This window comes from Malaclemys terrapin, chromosome 6, assembly GCF_027887155.1.
Source record: "Malaclemys terrapin pileata isolate rMalTer1 chromosome 6, rMalTer1.hap1, whole genome shotgun sequence".
NCBI classification, from domain to species: domain Eukaryota; kingdom Metazoa; phylum Chordata; order Testudines; family Emydidae; genus Malaclemys; species Malaclemys terrapin.
This window is the reverse complement of record NC_071510.1, coordinates 14,641,115-14,658,263: the sequence shown is the minus strand read 5'-3', so window position 1 is coordinate 14,658,263 and position 17,149 is coordinate 14,641,115. Positions and strand designations below refer to the sequence as shown.

General features: G+C 43.1%; 1 protein-coding gene across 2 annotated transcripts in view; it reads left to right on the top strand.

Moving 5' to 3' along the window:
• The window catches only part of SNX30 (sorting nexin family member 30), an 85,026-nt gene that overhangs the window by 46,975 nt on the left and 20,902 nt on the right, over window positions 1-17,149 (top strand). For both annotated transcript variants that reach the window (XM_054031572.1, XM_054031571.1), the window contains exons 3-6: window positions 4,538-4,648; window positions 11,101-11,259; window positions 12,715-12,910; window positions 14,340-14,539. In XM_054031572.1, coding sequence (XP_053887547.1) covers window positions 4,538-4,648; window positions 11,101-11,259; window positions 12,715-12,910; window positions 14,340-14,539 — 666 coding nt within the window. The remainder of the gene's footprint in view (window positions 1-4,537; window positions 4,649-11,100; window positions 11,260-12,714; window positions 12,911-14,339; window positions 14,540-17,149) is intronic.

Here is a 17,149-nt window from a genome sequence, read left to right as displayed (position 1 = left end):
TGTTGACTGTTCCTGATCACCTTCCTCTCATACAAGTGCTTCAAAATGGGTTCCTTGAGGACCTGCTCCATGATTTTTCCAGGGACTGAGGTGAGGCTGACCGGTCTGTAGTTCCTCAGGTTTTCCTTCTTCCCTTTTTCTAAAGATGGATACTAATTTGCCTTTTTCTAATTGTCTGGGACCTCCCCCGATCGCCATGAGTTTTCAAAGATAATGGCCAATGGCTCTGCAATCACATCAGCCAACTCCCTCAGTATCCTCGGATGCATTGGATCCGGCCCTATGGACTTGTGCATGTCCAGCTTTTCTGAATAGGCTTAACCTGTTTCCATCACTGAGGGCTGCTCACCTCCTCCCCATACCCTGCTGCCCAACAGGCCAGAGCTGGAAGAAAAAAAAAAAAAGGCACTTTAAAACTGAGCTGGTGTGAGTGATTATATTAAATATCCTCTTGGGGTAAATGGAATGTGGCTGGAAAGCCTCTGTTTTGTGTACAGGACATGTACAGCTAATTACTGTCATAAAGTAGCCTTGACCTCGGCAGAACAATAATCCTAAAGACAATGACTTAAGCATAATTGACCATAGGGGATAGTTGGACAGACCTAGAGATGCAGTCTCCACTTCCTGACAATGAAAACTGACTGAACTAAAACTATTCCAGCTAATGCTGTTGTCAAGATGGCACATTGATCTGATCTCTTCCAGTCTGGGAAAGTTTGTCTAGTTAAAACCATATATTCATTAGAATGTTTTTAAAAAGTATGTTAGGAGAGGCACTTAAAATTTGCCACAGACATGAATGAGAATAGGGTATGAACAGAAAGAATAGTCCTTAAAAGTGGAAAACGAAAGTTAGCCTGTCCTGAATGGGTTCTTGTGTCCACTAAAAGTGCAACCATCGGCTTATCCCAGTGCTCTTATAGAGCTTAGATCTTGTCCTGATATGTATAGATTCCTGGCCCCCTGAGATGTGTCCCTGTTACCTAGTGTCAGAATGCCATGATGAATGTGCTACAGGGCATATCCTCTCTCTCTCCGTGCCCCCCCTCCCCATCCTCACCAGTATTGGGAGAGAAGTCCACACACCTGTTAGTTTTAAAAGACATTCAATCTCCTGGAATGTCCCACTGTAGACACCACTCGGGAATGGCAAGCTCCTAGGAACGTGGGACTGGAAGGGACTGCCTGGGTCTTTGAGTCCGGTCCCCTCCTATTGCAGGCAACCCTATTTTCACCCACTTCTGTAAGGTTGGGTTGAGCCTTTGAATCCTCTTCAAAGTATCCCTTGTATCCCTGTAGTAAGAGGAGCATTTCTAGTTTCTCAAATATAAAACAGGTGGCTGGTCAAGCTTAAACACTTAATTTGTTCTGAAAGCTTATTCTTCACTACCCAGTGATGGTCAGGACATTCTACTACTATCTTGTCTTGCTGTGTTAATATGCTGAATTTTGTTAGTATTCATCAAAGGACAAAGCCTGCCATCCCAAACACACAGTAGAAGCTGCAGGAATATCTTTCTGGGGCCTTGGCTACACTTGCAAGTTAGAGCACATTAAAACAGCCCCTGGCGCCCTAACTCCTGAGGGATCCGTACTGGCAAGGCACGTAGAGCACCTGGACTCTGCAGCTGGAGAGCTCCTGGTAATCCACCTCCAGGAGAAGTATAAAGCTTTCTGCGCTCTGGCTGAAACGCCCAGGCATCAGTGTGGATGAGGTGTTGCATTACTGCCACTTGACTTCAAGGGATTATGGGATGTTTCCGGAGGCCAATCACAGAGCAGACGTGCGGCTATCCCCTTTGAAAGCTCTGTTTCTGACAGCTGGCATGCTTATCTGCTCTGGGACAAACTAATGGGACAACTATTAGTGTGGAATGCTCCTGCTGCAGAGGTGGGGGGTGTGTGTGTGGGGGGGGGGGGGAGGGTGATGTTGGGGTTTTCCCCCCTTCCCCCTGCTGCTGTCTGAACTTACAAGAGAGCATGCTGACATCCTCTGCCCCCCAAATCAGTCTCTCCCCCATACACACAACACACTCCCTGTCACACTCCACCCACCCCACCCCCCCATTTGAAAAGCATGCTGTAGCCACTTGCACACTGGGATGGCTACCACAATGCACTGCTCTCTGTGGCGTTGCAAGAGCTGCTAATGCGGCCACACCACTGCGCTTGCAGCTGACAGCGTGAACACACGGCAGCGTTTTCCCTGCTGTGGTCTCCGAGGGCTGGTTTAACTCCCGGCGCTCTACATCTGCAAGTGTAGCCATGCCCTAGCGTCTTTACTGTTCTTCCTCCCCGCTTTCCTCCGCACATAAACAAGGGACCCTCTCCTGTGTAATTCTCCAACTGGTGTTTAATCAGTGAGCTGCAAATACATCTGGTTTTCCAAAGCCATGGAACAGAACAAATGATCTCTGATGCCACTGAGTGAGGCATCAGATGCCAACCATGGGGGGGGGGGAGGGGGAGGGGGACACGACACAGTCAGAATGCATGAACTTCATCTGAAATTTTAAGCATCTTGGCTTCTGTGAGGGTTTTTTTATTTTATTTTATTAAAGGCTTTCACCCATTCAGACTCTCTACCTGTGGAACAATTAATGTAGCAGCTGCAGAACTGTTGCAGAGTCTCCAAGTATAACTTGCAAATCCTAAACAATTTAAGATGAGCTCCCAGTGTAGTGCTGTGGCAGAGAGAGCCAATGGATATATAAATGGAGAAGGAAGGGGGATAAGAACAGGTGCATTTTTTTGCTTTTGGTTTTTCTTTTAAATCTCTGCATATGGAGTTGGTGAGACTGATGCTGGAATACAGCATCCAGTTCTGGTATACACTTGTGGCTCTTCGTTTCCCCCTCTTCAATTGTTTCAAGTGTTTGTGTGTCTTACAGTAAGGCTTAGAGCTCAATCTGTTTGCCTTCTCAAAGATTGAGAGGTGACTTGTTTACAGTGTAGAAAGTACATTCATAGGGAGAAAACATAAGGCCTTAAAGGGCTCTCTAACATAGAAGAGAAAGGTATAACAAAAACAGAAGCTAAAACCAGACACAGGGCACACACTGATGGTGGATTCTCAGTCTTATGCTGTCCTCAAATCAAGAGCAGATGGTTGGACACTAGTTACTGGACAAAATAAAAAGTTAACTGGATGAAATTCTGTGGCCTGTGTGATACAGGAAGTAAGACAAGGTGATCGAACGCTCTTGTCTGGCCTTAAAATCTATGTGCTCTCAGACGTAGTCTGGGACTTTTTCCATCTGACTTTTGTCAAATGGAACTTACTGACACCACGTAAATGTGTATCCCAATGGCACGTCCAACACTCTTCTCTTTGAAATGATTGTCTGCAGGCTCTTCAGTGGGGGTTTCTGTACTCTGCCACATGTGGTAGCCAAATAGGCTATGGCTTCTAGTTTCTCCTTTGGTAGCCATTCTTTTCTCATCAGGACATTGAGTTTCTGTTGGAAGATTAGGGAAGTTACGAGGGCCCTCTGCCTTACGACCCAAGGGACTCACGAGATAGTTGAGCTCTTAGCGCACGCATACCAAAGCCATGCACTGATCAGTGCCTGGGATCTGGGACTTGTGAATAGTCTGGTAGATGCTGTACAAGCAACTCCTGGCTTGCTTACTTGGCTGCAGCCTATCTAAGGAACATACTCTCTGCATTATCTATTTGTAGTTTTCCTCCAATGAAATTAAACTTGGAGGTTTTGCAGCATGGAGTTTCTCTGGTTCAGGATATTCCTTGCCCTTACTGTCAATGCCTTCTTCATTAGTGGTTATCTGGAAATTGATTCTAGCTCCAAAATACTACAAAATTATGGCTTGAGTCAGAATTGGTTTTGGTGCTCACTTCATTTTGGAGAAATGTCTGCCCAAGGACTGTTAAATTGAGCGATGGTTTTAAGTTAGCTAATTTCTCAGCCTTGCCTAGAAATGAGACTGTACTAAACCTGGGGCTTTGGCAGAGCCCAGCAATGACACACGCATGTTCTCGCCCACGATTAATCTGTCTCTTGAGTAAACAAGTCATGAGTAATCTTGGTGGGTTTTTTTAATCTTCTGTTGCTAAAAGTATTTCGCTCTCTCTTGGCATGAGGGAAGATTTCATGCAATTTCCCCTCAAATGTGTACATTTCAGTGGGTTTTTTTTAATACTAACTTCTCCGCCCCACACATTTCCCCTTGAGGAAATGTTCTGCTCTGCTAACTCGAAGTAGATCTTCAATAGAACACTTATCTGAATAACTAAACTGAGTGGGTTTCCAAATATTTTTATCCGTGATACTTACTTCATTGGCCTGAAGCTGAAAAATATTTTTTGCTCCCATACTCCCATTCCAAGGACTCAATTTGAGGCATGAATTCTGATTGCCAGGCTTGTTTGTTTCTTCCTAGTTTAAGGTAACTAGGTCACTTTTGCTATATATGCTCTAAAATGAAAAGGAAAGCTTTGTTTAATGTATATCTCTTAACATTTTCATTCATTTTCTAGGGGATACTGTCTAATCTCTTTTGTTACTATTTCCAGACCACACGGGCGGAGTTTGACTTGCCAGAATACTCCGTACGCCGACGGTACCAGGACTTTGACTGGTTGAGGAATAAGCTGGAGGAATCTCAGCCAACACATCTCATTCCCGTATGTAGTAAGCCAGGGTCAGCTGTTGCTGAACACTTGTATACTCAGAATGTCTGCTTAAAAAAAGTGAATCTTCTGGTTGTTCGGCAGTTATGGATTCAAGGTGTGTAAAAATGCAAAGCTTCATTCTATTCTTGTCTTCTAAAGTGGAATGTTCTAAATTTGGAAAGCAAAGCAGCACAGAAAGGGCTTACCCTGATCTGTCCCAGCCAGCTTTGAAATTTTATGGATCTTAAATGCCAAGTGCTTGCCCATATGATGCAGCCTAAACCACTAAAGGTCACTCAGGTTTAACTCCGGTTGAAAGGACACCAGTGGAGGGGGCATCTTCCTAGTTTCCCTTATAACATGACACATGTTTAGCCATTTTGTTGGTTACCCACCCTATTCTGTTTGCCCAACTGTTGGCTTCCAACAGCACTGTCCATTGCCAATGCATTCTCTCTCTGGCATCACTCCTCTAGGTTTCCTTTGAGTGGGAACACCCTTCCCTATGACGTACTTAGTTCTAATATCTAGTATTTAAACTACATGCTCTCTGATTTGCGCGTGTAAGGGGTTATAAAGAAAACTCCCTACTCACTGTGTTCGGGCTATTCATGCTATTTGGAGGACTCTCTTACAGGGAAAGGAACTGACCGTTCCAAATTTTTAGAGGAGGCCTGTGGCTTGATCAGTTGTGTGCATTCACTGCTTGAGCAGACAGCTGGGCCTCTGTCCCCTGAAAACTTGGCTAAATAAGGCCCTAAATAATTATCCCTCTCTCTGCAACTGACAGCCTTGTTGCTGTGTGTGTGTGTGTGTGTGTGTGGGCAGGGGGGTCTGAAAGGATTGGTGTCTCCTTTCTTCCTCTTAACATAGTAGCTGGTTTTCACTCTGGGCCTTTGAGGATTATAAGTAAGGTTGCATGAACTCCTGACTGGCCATAGGGCAGACTGATGTAAAACATTACTCTTGGTGCGTATAAGGCATAGTTAGCAATGTGTGTTCCCATGTGCTTTGTTACTCGTAGACTTTAAAGGGAAATCCTCCTGTGTAAGATGCTGAGTGGTCCTTTGTGTACCTAGGAAAGCTTGCTTGTGAAGAGGCTTTCCTTCTGATTATTTCCTGTCTTTTAAATAGTAGTAAACTAGAGGGGAGCCGATATTTAAAGGGCCACTAGAACCACTCCTTACATCCATTATGTGATACCTCTATCTGGACAATGAACTAAAATACCAACTGTTTAACTAGATTAAAAAAATCCATCCATCTCTTTCTTTGAATTATTCTAGTGCTTTGAATTAAAAACAAAAAGGTGCAAAAATCTAGCTATATTGTATTGCATTTGGGACCAGTGCTGGCAAACCTGCATCACTGCTCCGCCTACTCTTCCTGGGGCCATCTGCGACTCCCCCAATGCTACTGTGGTGTGAAACTCATGTTCAAGTACTGGGCACGTTGCAGGTCATCCTGCGGCTCTTGTTTTTAGCAGTAAATCTCAATTTGCTGTTCCCCTAACCCCCTTTACGAACGGTCACTATTTCTGGACACACAATCTGCATCCCCTTGGTATTGAACATCCTTGGCTTCAGAGTTCAGGGCAGGAAAAAAAAAAAGGGAAAAGGACTCATGCTTGAACCATCAAGAAGCATGAGGCTTGCCTGAAAAAGCACTCAATCGTATTCGAAGTCGACTTGATTTCACTTCCCCAAGTGCTTGTCTGGGAATATGAAGCCAGATAAACTTTCCCGGATAGTAAGAGTGCAGTTGGGACTAAGTCAGCTACGAAGAGGGATACAATTTTTCCAAATTGGATACAGAGAACGACTGTATATGGTGATGGTCACTCAGCTGCTCCTACACTGGATTCCCTAGCCGCAATATAGTAGCAAAAAATCTTTCAGCCATTCCCTCGAGGTGAGTTCAGTGTCGGAACGTAGCTCGGGGGGGCAGGAGGCAACAGCACTCAGTGATGATTTTAGTGTGTGCACAGAATGATTTTAGTGTGGTGGTTTTTTGCTCAGGATACAAAGGCGTCTATCCTTCATGTGTCATTGCCCTCTTGATGGAATTCTAACTGTGGGTGATTATCGTAGGCCTTCAGAAAGGAGTGACAAAGATAAAACAACAAACATTAATTAGGGTGACCACGCTGGGGTCAAACTTGGGATGCTGGCTGGGTGTGCTGACAGCTGGGGGTGTAAGGGGGCTCATCAGGGTAGAAGGGTCGCTCCTCTCTGCCAAAGGCTTCTTAGCCAGGTTTTCCCTTCTACAAGGCAACCAGCCACCTACTGTCTTGAGTTCTGTGTTCTGCCCTTAGTCTCATGCATTCTTTCCTCCCTCTCTGCCTGTATGTAATGCCCAAAGCCCAACTGTCCCCCTCGGCTGCCAGTCTCATGATTCTAACTAGACCTGCACAGACATACCATATTATGGGGCACTCTAAATCCTGTAGTATCTCACCCTTGGCCTTCCAGGGCTTTTGAGCCCAAATGTAGTGTGTTGCCACTAGCCCTCTGATTTATTGTAGGCATGTGTTAAGTGGCACAACAGCAGAGGGACCACATGAAATTGGAGTGGGAGGAAACCCTTGGATGGATTTGTGTTTATCCCACAGTTGCTGCACTTTCTCTCCTCTGCCTTAGGGCTTACCTCGTGGCTGGGTGATTGCTGGGTTCCTTCTTTGTGCAGCTGCCTGTGATGGAATCTAGGGCTTCACAGGTCAGGTGGCAGATTCTCAGAGTATTCCAGCATATGTCAAGAGAAGACCTCTGAAAGCAAACAAGGCCGTGTGGTACAGTGTAGGTGGCTGGATATAAGGCTTGTGTTTAGGTGGAGTGGCAGGGAGGACAAGAAACTAGAAGGGCTAGGGGGACATATGAGTACCTTGTTCCATTGAAGCATGAGCAAACCAAGTTTCAATACAATCTCTGGCAGCAAACTGGGGTAATCCTTGTAAATGAACATCTAGTCACCCTAGCTATAAAGCGCACACAGCCTTTGCTTTAACTTTCATCCTTTTTTGAGGCGATTTTTCAATCTAGGTTAGAATTGAGGAAAATGTATTGCAGCTTCCTGTATCCCCTCCTGGTGGAGCTGTGTTAAGCTACTGCACCTGCCCTTCCTAAAAATTCTGAGTGGGGAAAATGGAGTAATTCCTGAAGCTCTCCAGTTTGACACTGGAGAGTATGGAGCAATGCACTTACAGGTTACAGATAAATGGCTTCTCTGTCCGCACCTGCTGTCATGTTTGCTTAGATGTCTTCTATGCCAAATACTATTGCATATTTGCCATGGAAGCAGAAATTATTTTAATCATCAGTTTGTGGTGTAAGGAAATACATTTGATGTACTTGCACACGTGTCTTGTATAAGGATATTTGGTAGCAGTTGGAAAGGGCTTTCTCCTGGTCTTGTGCACCTTTTTTCCTTAGGGAAGGTACAAAATAAACATTAACTCAATGAATAATTGAGTTCCTCCTCCCCAATCCTCTGAAATCCTACTAGGCCAAATTCTGCTTAGACCTGTGCAAGTCCATTGAAGTAATTGTTTGCATAGATATAACTGAAAGCAGAGTTTTGCTCATTGTGCAATACTGCTGCAGTTCAGTATTGAACTGGTCCATTTTAATAGTTGGGAAATCACTCATCTCTTATTTACAGACCTGTCTCTTTAAGCCCTTTATGTAAAAGGTTTCAGAATTATATGACTACTTAATTAAAGAACATGGAGTCAGTTTACAGGTATCTGAGAATAGCTGAATCCACTAAAGAGCGATTGACTTCCAATATCTCTTTATAGATCTAAATATGAAGTACTGCAATCAAGTGATTAAATGAAACCACCACGATTTGCTTATTTTTGCTTGTAATACGATTCCCAGGATCTTTAGACTTGATTATATAAACCGCCTTAGCTTTTTTTATATCTATATATCTATCTTCTCCATAAAAGGCATTGTTTTTCCACTTTATGGTGTACTGGGTATTGCCAAAGACTCATTGTAATATTTGCAGGACTGTTTTGAAAGTGCTGCTGATTTGCTCTGAGTACTTGGCTTGATTTTTGTCACCGGCACTATTGGCTACCTAGTCGCATGGATCCCAACCATTTATGTTTATAAATGGCCAATTCATTTGCTGCTTGGAAATGTATGTAAATGAACTTATTGGGAGTGGTCAGGTAAAAATAAATAACATTTGTGGGGAAACATAACTGACCTCGGAGTGCATTTGTAAAATCTATCTTCGTTTAAAAAGTAAGGGGTTTGTAATGATTCGTCTATGGCTTCTTGTTGTGTTGATTAAATGAATGGGAATCTCATCTATCAAAAGAATCAAAGACTGGTTCAGTGTCCTTCTCCCTCCCCTATTGTGGTGTTGGTGAAGTTGTACAAACTTATCGCGTAGCTGGCATCGTCGCACTGCAGTTATGAAGTATCAGGAAACTCCCTTTTTTCCCCCCTCTTCAAGTAACTCATGGATTTTAAAGAAGAGACTATTATGATCATCCAGTCTGACCTGCAAGAAACATTCCACTGCTCCAACATGCCATTGCATAAATCTAATAAAAATGTAAATTTATGGAATTTCTTGTTGAGATACTTGAAGTAAACCATCAAAATTAGAATCTTTCCGAATTCCTGTCCAGCAGAAACACCTAAGCTTTGATTGTCATAACCATCTGTGGGATTGATCAACTAACCTTGGCAAACCACTTTTTTTTTTTTTTTTATGGTAATGCTTACTTTGTGGTCCCATATGGTACCTATTAAAATGCTGGAGAAACTAAAGTGTTTCAAAACTAGTAATGGTCTGGCTCTGTTTCCAGTGTGGAAGTCCTTTCACTTCATTTTTACCACAGGTTTCCTCTTTCCAAGTTCAGACGGCAAGAAAGATTCTCTTCAGTGCGAGACTTTTCATAAGTTGCTGAGTTGATCTTTATTTAATGATGGGTATATATTGCAGTCTGCACAGTCTGACATTCTTTCCACTCTGACAGAATAGGAAAGCAAACTTGGAACAAAACATGGTGTGTGGCTTTTAAGGACACCCCTCCCCCCCAACCTAATATCACAGATTTGGTGTCCAGGCTGCTGTACGGAGATGCTACAAATGTCTCAGAAGTACAAAATGATCAAATTAATTCCTCCTTCAATTGCAGGCATGGTAACTAGAGGTGTGCCAAACCCTTGATTGGTATTTGGCTTTGGTCACTGCCTCTATTCATGCTAATCTGAATGGGAGGGTGAAAATGTGATTCGAGATGTTAATGCAGCTGTACTGTAGCTTGTGATGTTTGCCCTCCCTCCATGCAGAAGAAGGCTAAGTGAATTACCCAAGGTCACACAGCAAATATAATAGCAGAACGGAGAATAGAACCAAGGTGTCGGTCCTGCTGCATCTACCAGACCACAGTTTCCCACAAATGTAAAGTTTTTGCTGCATATTCCGTAAATAGAAACCCTAATTAATGGGAAATGGATGGCCAGTTAATGTTCCAGAATTAGTAGATTGATTCCAGAGCTTGTGATGGATATCTACCGCAGGGGTTAGTGCTCTTCATCCGTCATGTTGAGGGAGGAGTTGAGCTCTAAGGTATTGCAGAAGTGTAGGAGGGGAAAAGAACAGGTCCAATTGGCAGGCACTACTTTAAAGAAAAACATTACCCCATACTTAACTTTCACTTTCGTTGGCAATGACCACACACCTTACCATGGTATAGGCCTGATCTTTCAATGGGGCCTCTACCTGGCCTTCATTCATTTGCACACACACCTTTAACAGTAGGAAGAAGAGAAGCTTAGAGATTTTACCTTCAGCTTCTCCAGAGATGGTTGAGCCAAGAAGCTCAGGTAAGTATCTTTGAACTGGTAAACTACTTTGTCACAACTTTTAAAGGAAAAAAAATACTTGCAAAAGTCTACTACTTCTTCCAACCCATTCTAAAGCATTTGAGCTTTCAGATGCTTTTCCAAACTTTTTTAGGGTTTGCCTGAAACTTCTTAGCAATGAGCTGGTCCAGGAAGGCATCTCTCTATTCAGAGCAACACTTAAGTGTGGGCATAAGTCCCACTGAGGTGAATGGGATTTAAGTACATACTTAGTTAAGCATGTGCTTAAGTGCTTTCCTGAATTGGTGCCTAAATGTAGGTAAACTGGGTACAGTAGAGGGAAGTTTTCTTCCCTGGTCCACTCCACACCCCAATATGAGCTACATTTGTAATGTCTCCAAAGGCCATGGGCCAGTTTTGTTCCTGCTACATTGGTATGACTTTGGAATGACACCACTGAGTTAAATTGAATTAGTCCAGATTTATAACTGGGAAAAAATGCAGTTCCGATTAACAGAGTCTCTATTTACTCGTGTCAAGACTGAACTAGCTAATTAATAGAAACAAGGAAGTATTAGCAAAAGCAATTGGCTTTTATTCTACTGAAAACAGTCTCTCTCTGCCTTTTTTTCACAGCCTCTTCCTGAGAAATTTGTGATGAAGGGAGTTGTCGATCGCTTTTCTGAAGAATTTGTGGAGACGAGGAGGAAAGCTTTAGATAAATTCTTGAAAAGAATTGCAGATCATCCAGTACTTTCTTTCAATGAACATTTCAATGTGTTTCTCACAGCCAAGGTAAGCATATGAATTTAAACATACAAAATCTAAAGAGATCTGAGAAACACGAGCTGTTGAAAATGAACTTGATAAATGCGACTGAAGAGAAGAAACACAACCAACCATGCTAGGCCTAGGACAAGTCCATGCTCAGCATAGCAGAGAACTGCTGCGGATGCAAGGGCAGATGTAAACAACCTTTCTGCCTTCCCTCTACGTTGGACGTTCAACCCTATGGGCTGCTTTAGCTTTGTGGGCCATTACATCAATAAGGCTCTACCAGTGTGCTCTGGCCCTGTTTATTTCACACCCCTATATTTGTAGGAAGGATTCCTCTTCTGCAAGGGTATGGGGCTGAGGATCTGGCTAACTCTCTTCAAAAGCACCTAACGTCAAATGGCTATTAACAGTGACAAAAGTGTGTGGTTTTTATAGATACAATATAAAAGTGGCACTTGCGTTCTCTGTGGTGTGCAAATATGCCAACTCTGCAGGAGCTGTTGTGAAAAGGAAGGGGTTCACCCACAGAGGTATGGGTGATAGAAGTCTGCCTGTTGGCACTTTGGCTCCTGGGAATGGGACACACTTACTGTACCCCTGAGTCATCCATGAACACAGACCTCTCTGAGACCTTTTTGCTTTTAAACAGTGTTCTTTATTTAGGGCAGGTCTTCACTATGGGAAAGGGTGTCGATTTAAGATAAGTAAATTCAGCTACACAACTAGCGTAGCTGAATTCGACGTATCGGAGCCAACTTACCCTGCTGTGAGGACAGCGGCAAAATCGACCTCCGTGGCTCCCCGTCGGCGGCGCTTACTCTACCTCCGCCGGTGGAGTAAGCGCGTCGATTCGGGGATCAATTGTCGTGTCCCGACGAGACGCGATAATTCAATCCCCGAGAGATCGATTTCTACCCGTCAATTCAGGCGGGTAGTGTAGACCTAGCCTTAGTGTCTCAATACCTCCATCAATACGTATCCGTGTGTCCCCACCTTAACATTGTTTTCCAGTTTTCTGGCCCCTTCTCTAAAGGTTGGGAGGGGGGTGGGCGTGCGTGCGTGGTGGGTGCTGTGGTGTCTTTGCTCAAGGAGCTCCTCTTGTCAGGCTCTCCTAGCCTTCTTTCTCTTCCTCCTTTCTTCTTGAACGCTTCCTTCCTGTTTTCTTTTTAAACTTCCCTTCTGTTAATCGGCTGAGCAGCTCGTTAACTTCCTAACCCCTGCTACCCTAATGTACAAGAGGGCGGCAAGGCTGTAAAATATCCCATCGTTTGTAGCTGCGTCTGATGCACTCTGTGTGCCTAGCTTATGTGAGAGGCAGAGGTGAGCTTTTGAATCAAGATTTAGATGCCAGACTTAACAGGCTACTTTCAGAAACTTTCTCTGCTGTGCTCTGAAATTGAAGCATGACTCTTTAGGTGGGGGATGGTACTTGGTTTTTCTACATGCAAACAATATATTTCTTGTCATTGCCAGGATCTTAATGCCTATAAAAAACAAGGAATGGCATTGCTCTCCAAGATGGGAGAGTCTGTAAAATATGTCACAGGCGGTTATAAACTCAGAAGTCGACCGCTGGAGTTTGCAGCCATAGGAGACTACCTAGATACATTTGTTCTCAAGCTTGGAACCATTGACAGAATAGCACAGAGGATTATCAAGGAGGAACTGGGTAAGAACTCTGGATGTTTCATTGTGCAGATCTCTAGCACACCACAAGCTTAGTACGAGGCAGTATACTGGTGGTACTGCTGAAACTACCTGCATTCAGTGATTCTGGCCTATTTTAGTGGGTGCATCAAAAGGAGGATTCTGTAAAGACTCGTGTCATTTTATGACAGTTGTATAATACATATGAGTTGGGTACTTGTTAAGGTGCAAGCAAAAGAGTCCCAGTGTTTTAACTCTGTTGGATTGCCTTTAACCATTAGAAGAGCAAGTTATTCTGTTTTGTCAGCAATAAACAACAAAACAGAGTAGGGTAAATAATGAAGAGAATTCTTCTCTTGCAGTCCACCATATTAAATGTAATCGCTGACCCCAATGTTTAATTCCAGGATTAGACAGCTAGAATTTATAGACTTCAGAAATCCCGACTCCAGTATACTCCCAGATGTACTCATACTTGGTTGTCTTGAGCTTCTTGGACCAGACTAACTAGAGCCTATTACAAATCAGCTAAAATTCTGATTTTTAGGCTGTGAAGGGAAATAAAGGTCACCTGAGCTCAGGGATCGGCAACCTTTGGCACGTGGCCTGCCAGGGTAAGCACCCTGGTGGGCCGGGCCGGTTTGTTTACCTGCCGCATCCGCAGGTTCGGCCGATCGCAGCTTCCAGTAGCCGCAGTTCGCTATTCCAGGCCAATGGGGGCTGTGAGAAGCTGCGGCCAGCACGTCCCTCGGCCCGCGCAGCTTCCAGCAGCCCCCATTGGCCTGGAGCAGCAAACTGCGGCCAGTGGGAGCCGTGATCGGCCGAACCTGCGGATGCGGCAGGTAAACAAACCAGCCCTGCCCGCCAGGGGACTTAGCACACGGCCCTCCAGGGTAAAGGTTGCCGATCCCTGCCCTAGCTCCTGCATAGGCGACATGTAGAAGCTCCTGCAGTAGCTGTCGCCTGGCCTAATATTATAGAAGCAGTAAAACAGGAGGAATGCTACATACTTTGGTCCCCTTACACCTTGCTCTCACGAATACTATACCGTCTTTATTACTGGAGTTCTTTACTGCCAGTTAAGATCAGACTCTTGGTCTTTGTGTGATTCTGTATTGCTTCTTTGAGGAAAGCAGCTAATCTAATGCCAGCACCGATAAACCTGACCTCTGTCAGAAGAGGCTTGGTGGGCAACGGGGATAAAATGGATATTAATGTTCACTGGGAAAGAAGGGTGCTTTGTAAAGTCTAGAGTTTTTCTGGTAAATATCTGCCTTACCACTCATCTGCATCTGGTTACATGCATCGATTGATGGTAGTGACCTGATCAGCCCTTCCAAACATTCGAGTGGAGTATGATGATTAAATCAATGTCTCTGCTTTTTTAAACCAAATTGCCTAAAACGTCACTGTAGAATTGAAATTTTGTTTTCTCTTAATGTCTCTTCCAGAATACCTGGTGGAACTGCGAGAGTATGGACCGGTTTACTCTACCTGGGGTGGGTTAGAAGTGGAGCTAGCAGAACCTCTGGAAGGAGTGTCTGCCTGTATCGGGAACTGCTGTACCGCTCTCGAGGAACTGAGTGATGACATGACAGAGGACTTCCTGCCTGTACTCAGAGAGTACATCTTGTACTCGGAGTCCATGAAGGTAACAGAGACCATTTGACAGAAGTCCACACTTTTGTTTAGAAGCTGGGAGTGGAATAAGCATAGAGAAACCTAGCTGTGAAATGTCATCTTGTAGGGATTGTTTTTCCTAATAAAGATAAGCTTTTTATTCTTTGTGTTTCTGACCAGGGTCAGACAAATGTTATGCACATAAAAATATTAAATTTGTGTTAGTCTTTCTGCCTAAACAGGGGTCATGTGAATTTGATCTACATTTTAGAATGTTCTCCTATTGGTAATAGCAGTGTTCTTGTCTTTCAACATGCTGTGCTTTTTAGGAGTCAAACTTGAGTCTTGGAGAGCCCTATCTAAAACTGTTTGTATGAAAGAGACAGATACTACCAAAACATGTTACTAAAATCTGTGACTGTGATAAGCTGGACTCTGCATGGAACCTTCTTACAAATCTATCTCCCTTGGTTGTCTACCATCTAAATTCTGTGAACCAAAACAGTGACCTAACTTTTAAGTAATGGTGTTCAATGATCTAGATTTGGTGTGGCTATTTTTCCCCTTGCAAAACATCTGATGTTCCTGGTTTTGTAGTATGTCACTTGTTGGATAAAATCCTAGCATACTACTTGGGCACGGTACAAATAATTCCTCTGTCACAAATCTGCATGCAGGTTCTGTACAGAACGTGCCTTTTTAGTGAATAAGAGCATTGATGCAGTCTGTTCAATATGCAGGATCAGTTAATAGGCATTGTTTGTTTTTGTGCTTTAAATTATTCTTAAGTCTCACTTGGGATATTAGGCGTTAGTTGATACCTTCACTAAAACTCTTTCTCTGTCATGTGCTTGCATAAGTGTTAACCTCCTGCATTACAACTACATTTCTTTCTCTGTTCAGATTTGAGGCACGTATTAGGTTTTTTGTTCAATGAAGCATGCAAAAAATATTAATTGGGTTAATCATGTTGAGTGCTGAGATTAATCACTCTGGTTTTGGCTTGTTGCCTGAGTCTGGGGCAAGGCTTTGCAGAACACAAGCCAACATAGATGCAAAGCATGAGACTTTCAAACATGAGGTGGAACTAGAAGACGACAGTCTTCTCGTCTAGAGAGAGCAGCTCTGGTGAGCCCTTAAAAGGCAATGATATATGCTTATCCATTATGTATTTCAATTGCTGGTTTTGGAATTACAATCCTCCTTTGAAATGTTGTAAGTTCAAGGACTTTAGTGTCTCTACTTTGTCCTCATAAAGACTGAATTTTAGTCCTTTTCCAACTTTTTCTTTTAAAAGTACATATAACCTTTAAACTAAAAGAAAAACCTGTATGCAAGTTATCTAATGAAAGGTTGAATTACCTCTGATGTCTGCCAGTTAGTTGGAGCACATTTGCTTTCTAACTTGATTGGCTTTCTCCCAATATCCCTTTTTTACGTGAGCGGAAATACCTGTTAAATACCAGTCATGCTTTTGGGGCACTAAAAATCTCAAACAAATGCAGGGGAAAATTCCACCTAGTCTCATATTGAGAACTGATGTCTCACATTTTGCTGCAGGCAAATGTAGCCAATAACATGCTTAACTTTAGAAACTGGAACTAAAGGGTTTTTGATCTATCAAACATTCTCTCCTTTATTGCCCCCTGTGTCCTGGGGGAAATTGTGTGGTATCCTCTCTGAAATGGGGATATTGTCCTCCTTTGTGTCATGCTCAACTTTGAGTATATGCTTGGCATTTAAAAAAAAATTATAGTTCTGGAGGTTACAGTACTGAGATGTTAGTCTTTAGGAACACGAATCCTCCTCCGCTACACTTCAAACTGATAAAACCAGATTCTGGTAATATTGGTTGATTCTTCGTTTCTTAGTCTCCCAGGGGATCAGTTACTCCCCTCCCAAGCAAAAACTTTTACAAGTCATTGCCCAGTATGGCTGTCACGTTTAATACAGTATTACTAGTTATGCTGTAAACTCAAAGTGGGCAAGCAACAGCTACCCTAGGCAAAGACAAAACTACTTCTCTATGACAAACCTCTATTATGTAATTGGTTACTCCCTAGTCCTAATAGTATAACTATCCTTACTGGAGATCTTGTACTGGTTGTAAAGTAAAATTAGCGGTTTTCTAACTTTATTAATATATCTGGAGATCCTTATTCAGTGAGGGCTAGTCAGCTAGAAAGCATGAACTTTAGTCTCTCAAATTGAATGTTTCATGTGGGAACCTTTTTCACCATCACATAATGCAAAAACAAGGGAGTGCAGGATTTTGTCCAGAATTGACCTTTTGGTCTGAGACTCAGCATGAAAATTCATTTCAAAAGGATTTTGTAGAAAGCTATGAGTGGGCGGGTGTAGTAGAAATTCATAGCTTTAGGAACAACGTTGCCTACCAACTCATTCCTTCACTTGTTTCTTGGGCACCTTGGAAAGCTTTACAAACTAACCCTCTCAACCCTGTTCAGTGTTAATGTTTATCCTTTTCATCGTTTTCATTTTCATGAGAAAAGTGACTTGCCAAAGGTCACAAGGCAAGTCATTCGCAAAGCTCGGAGTTTTGACTGTCTCTAATCAAACAGCTATGAACATCTGACATCTGATCACAGATGCATTCAGCCTGTGGAGTGCTTTTTTATTT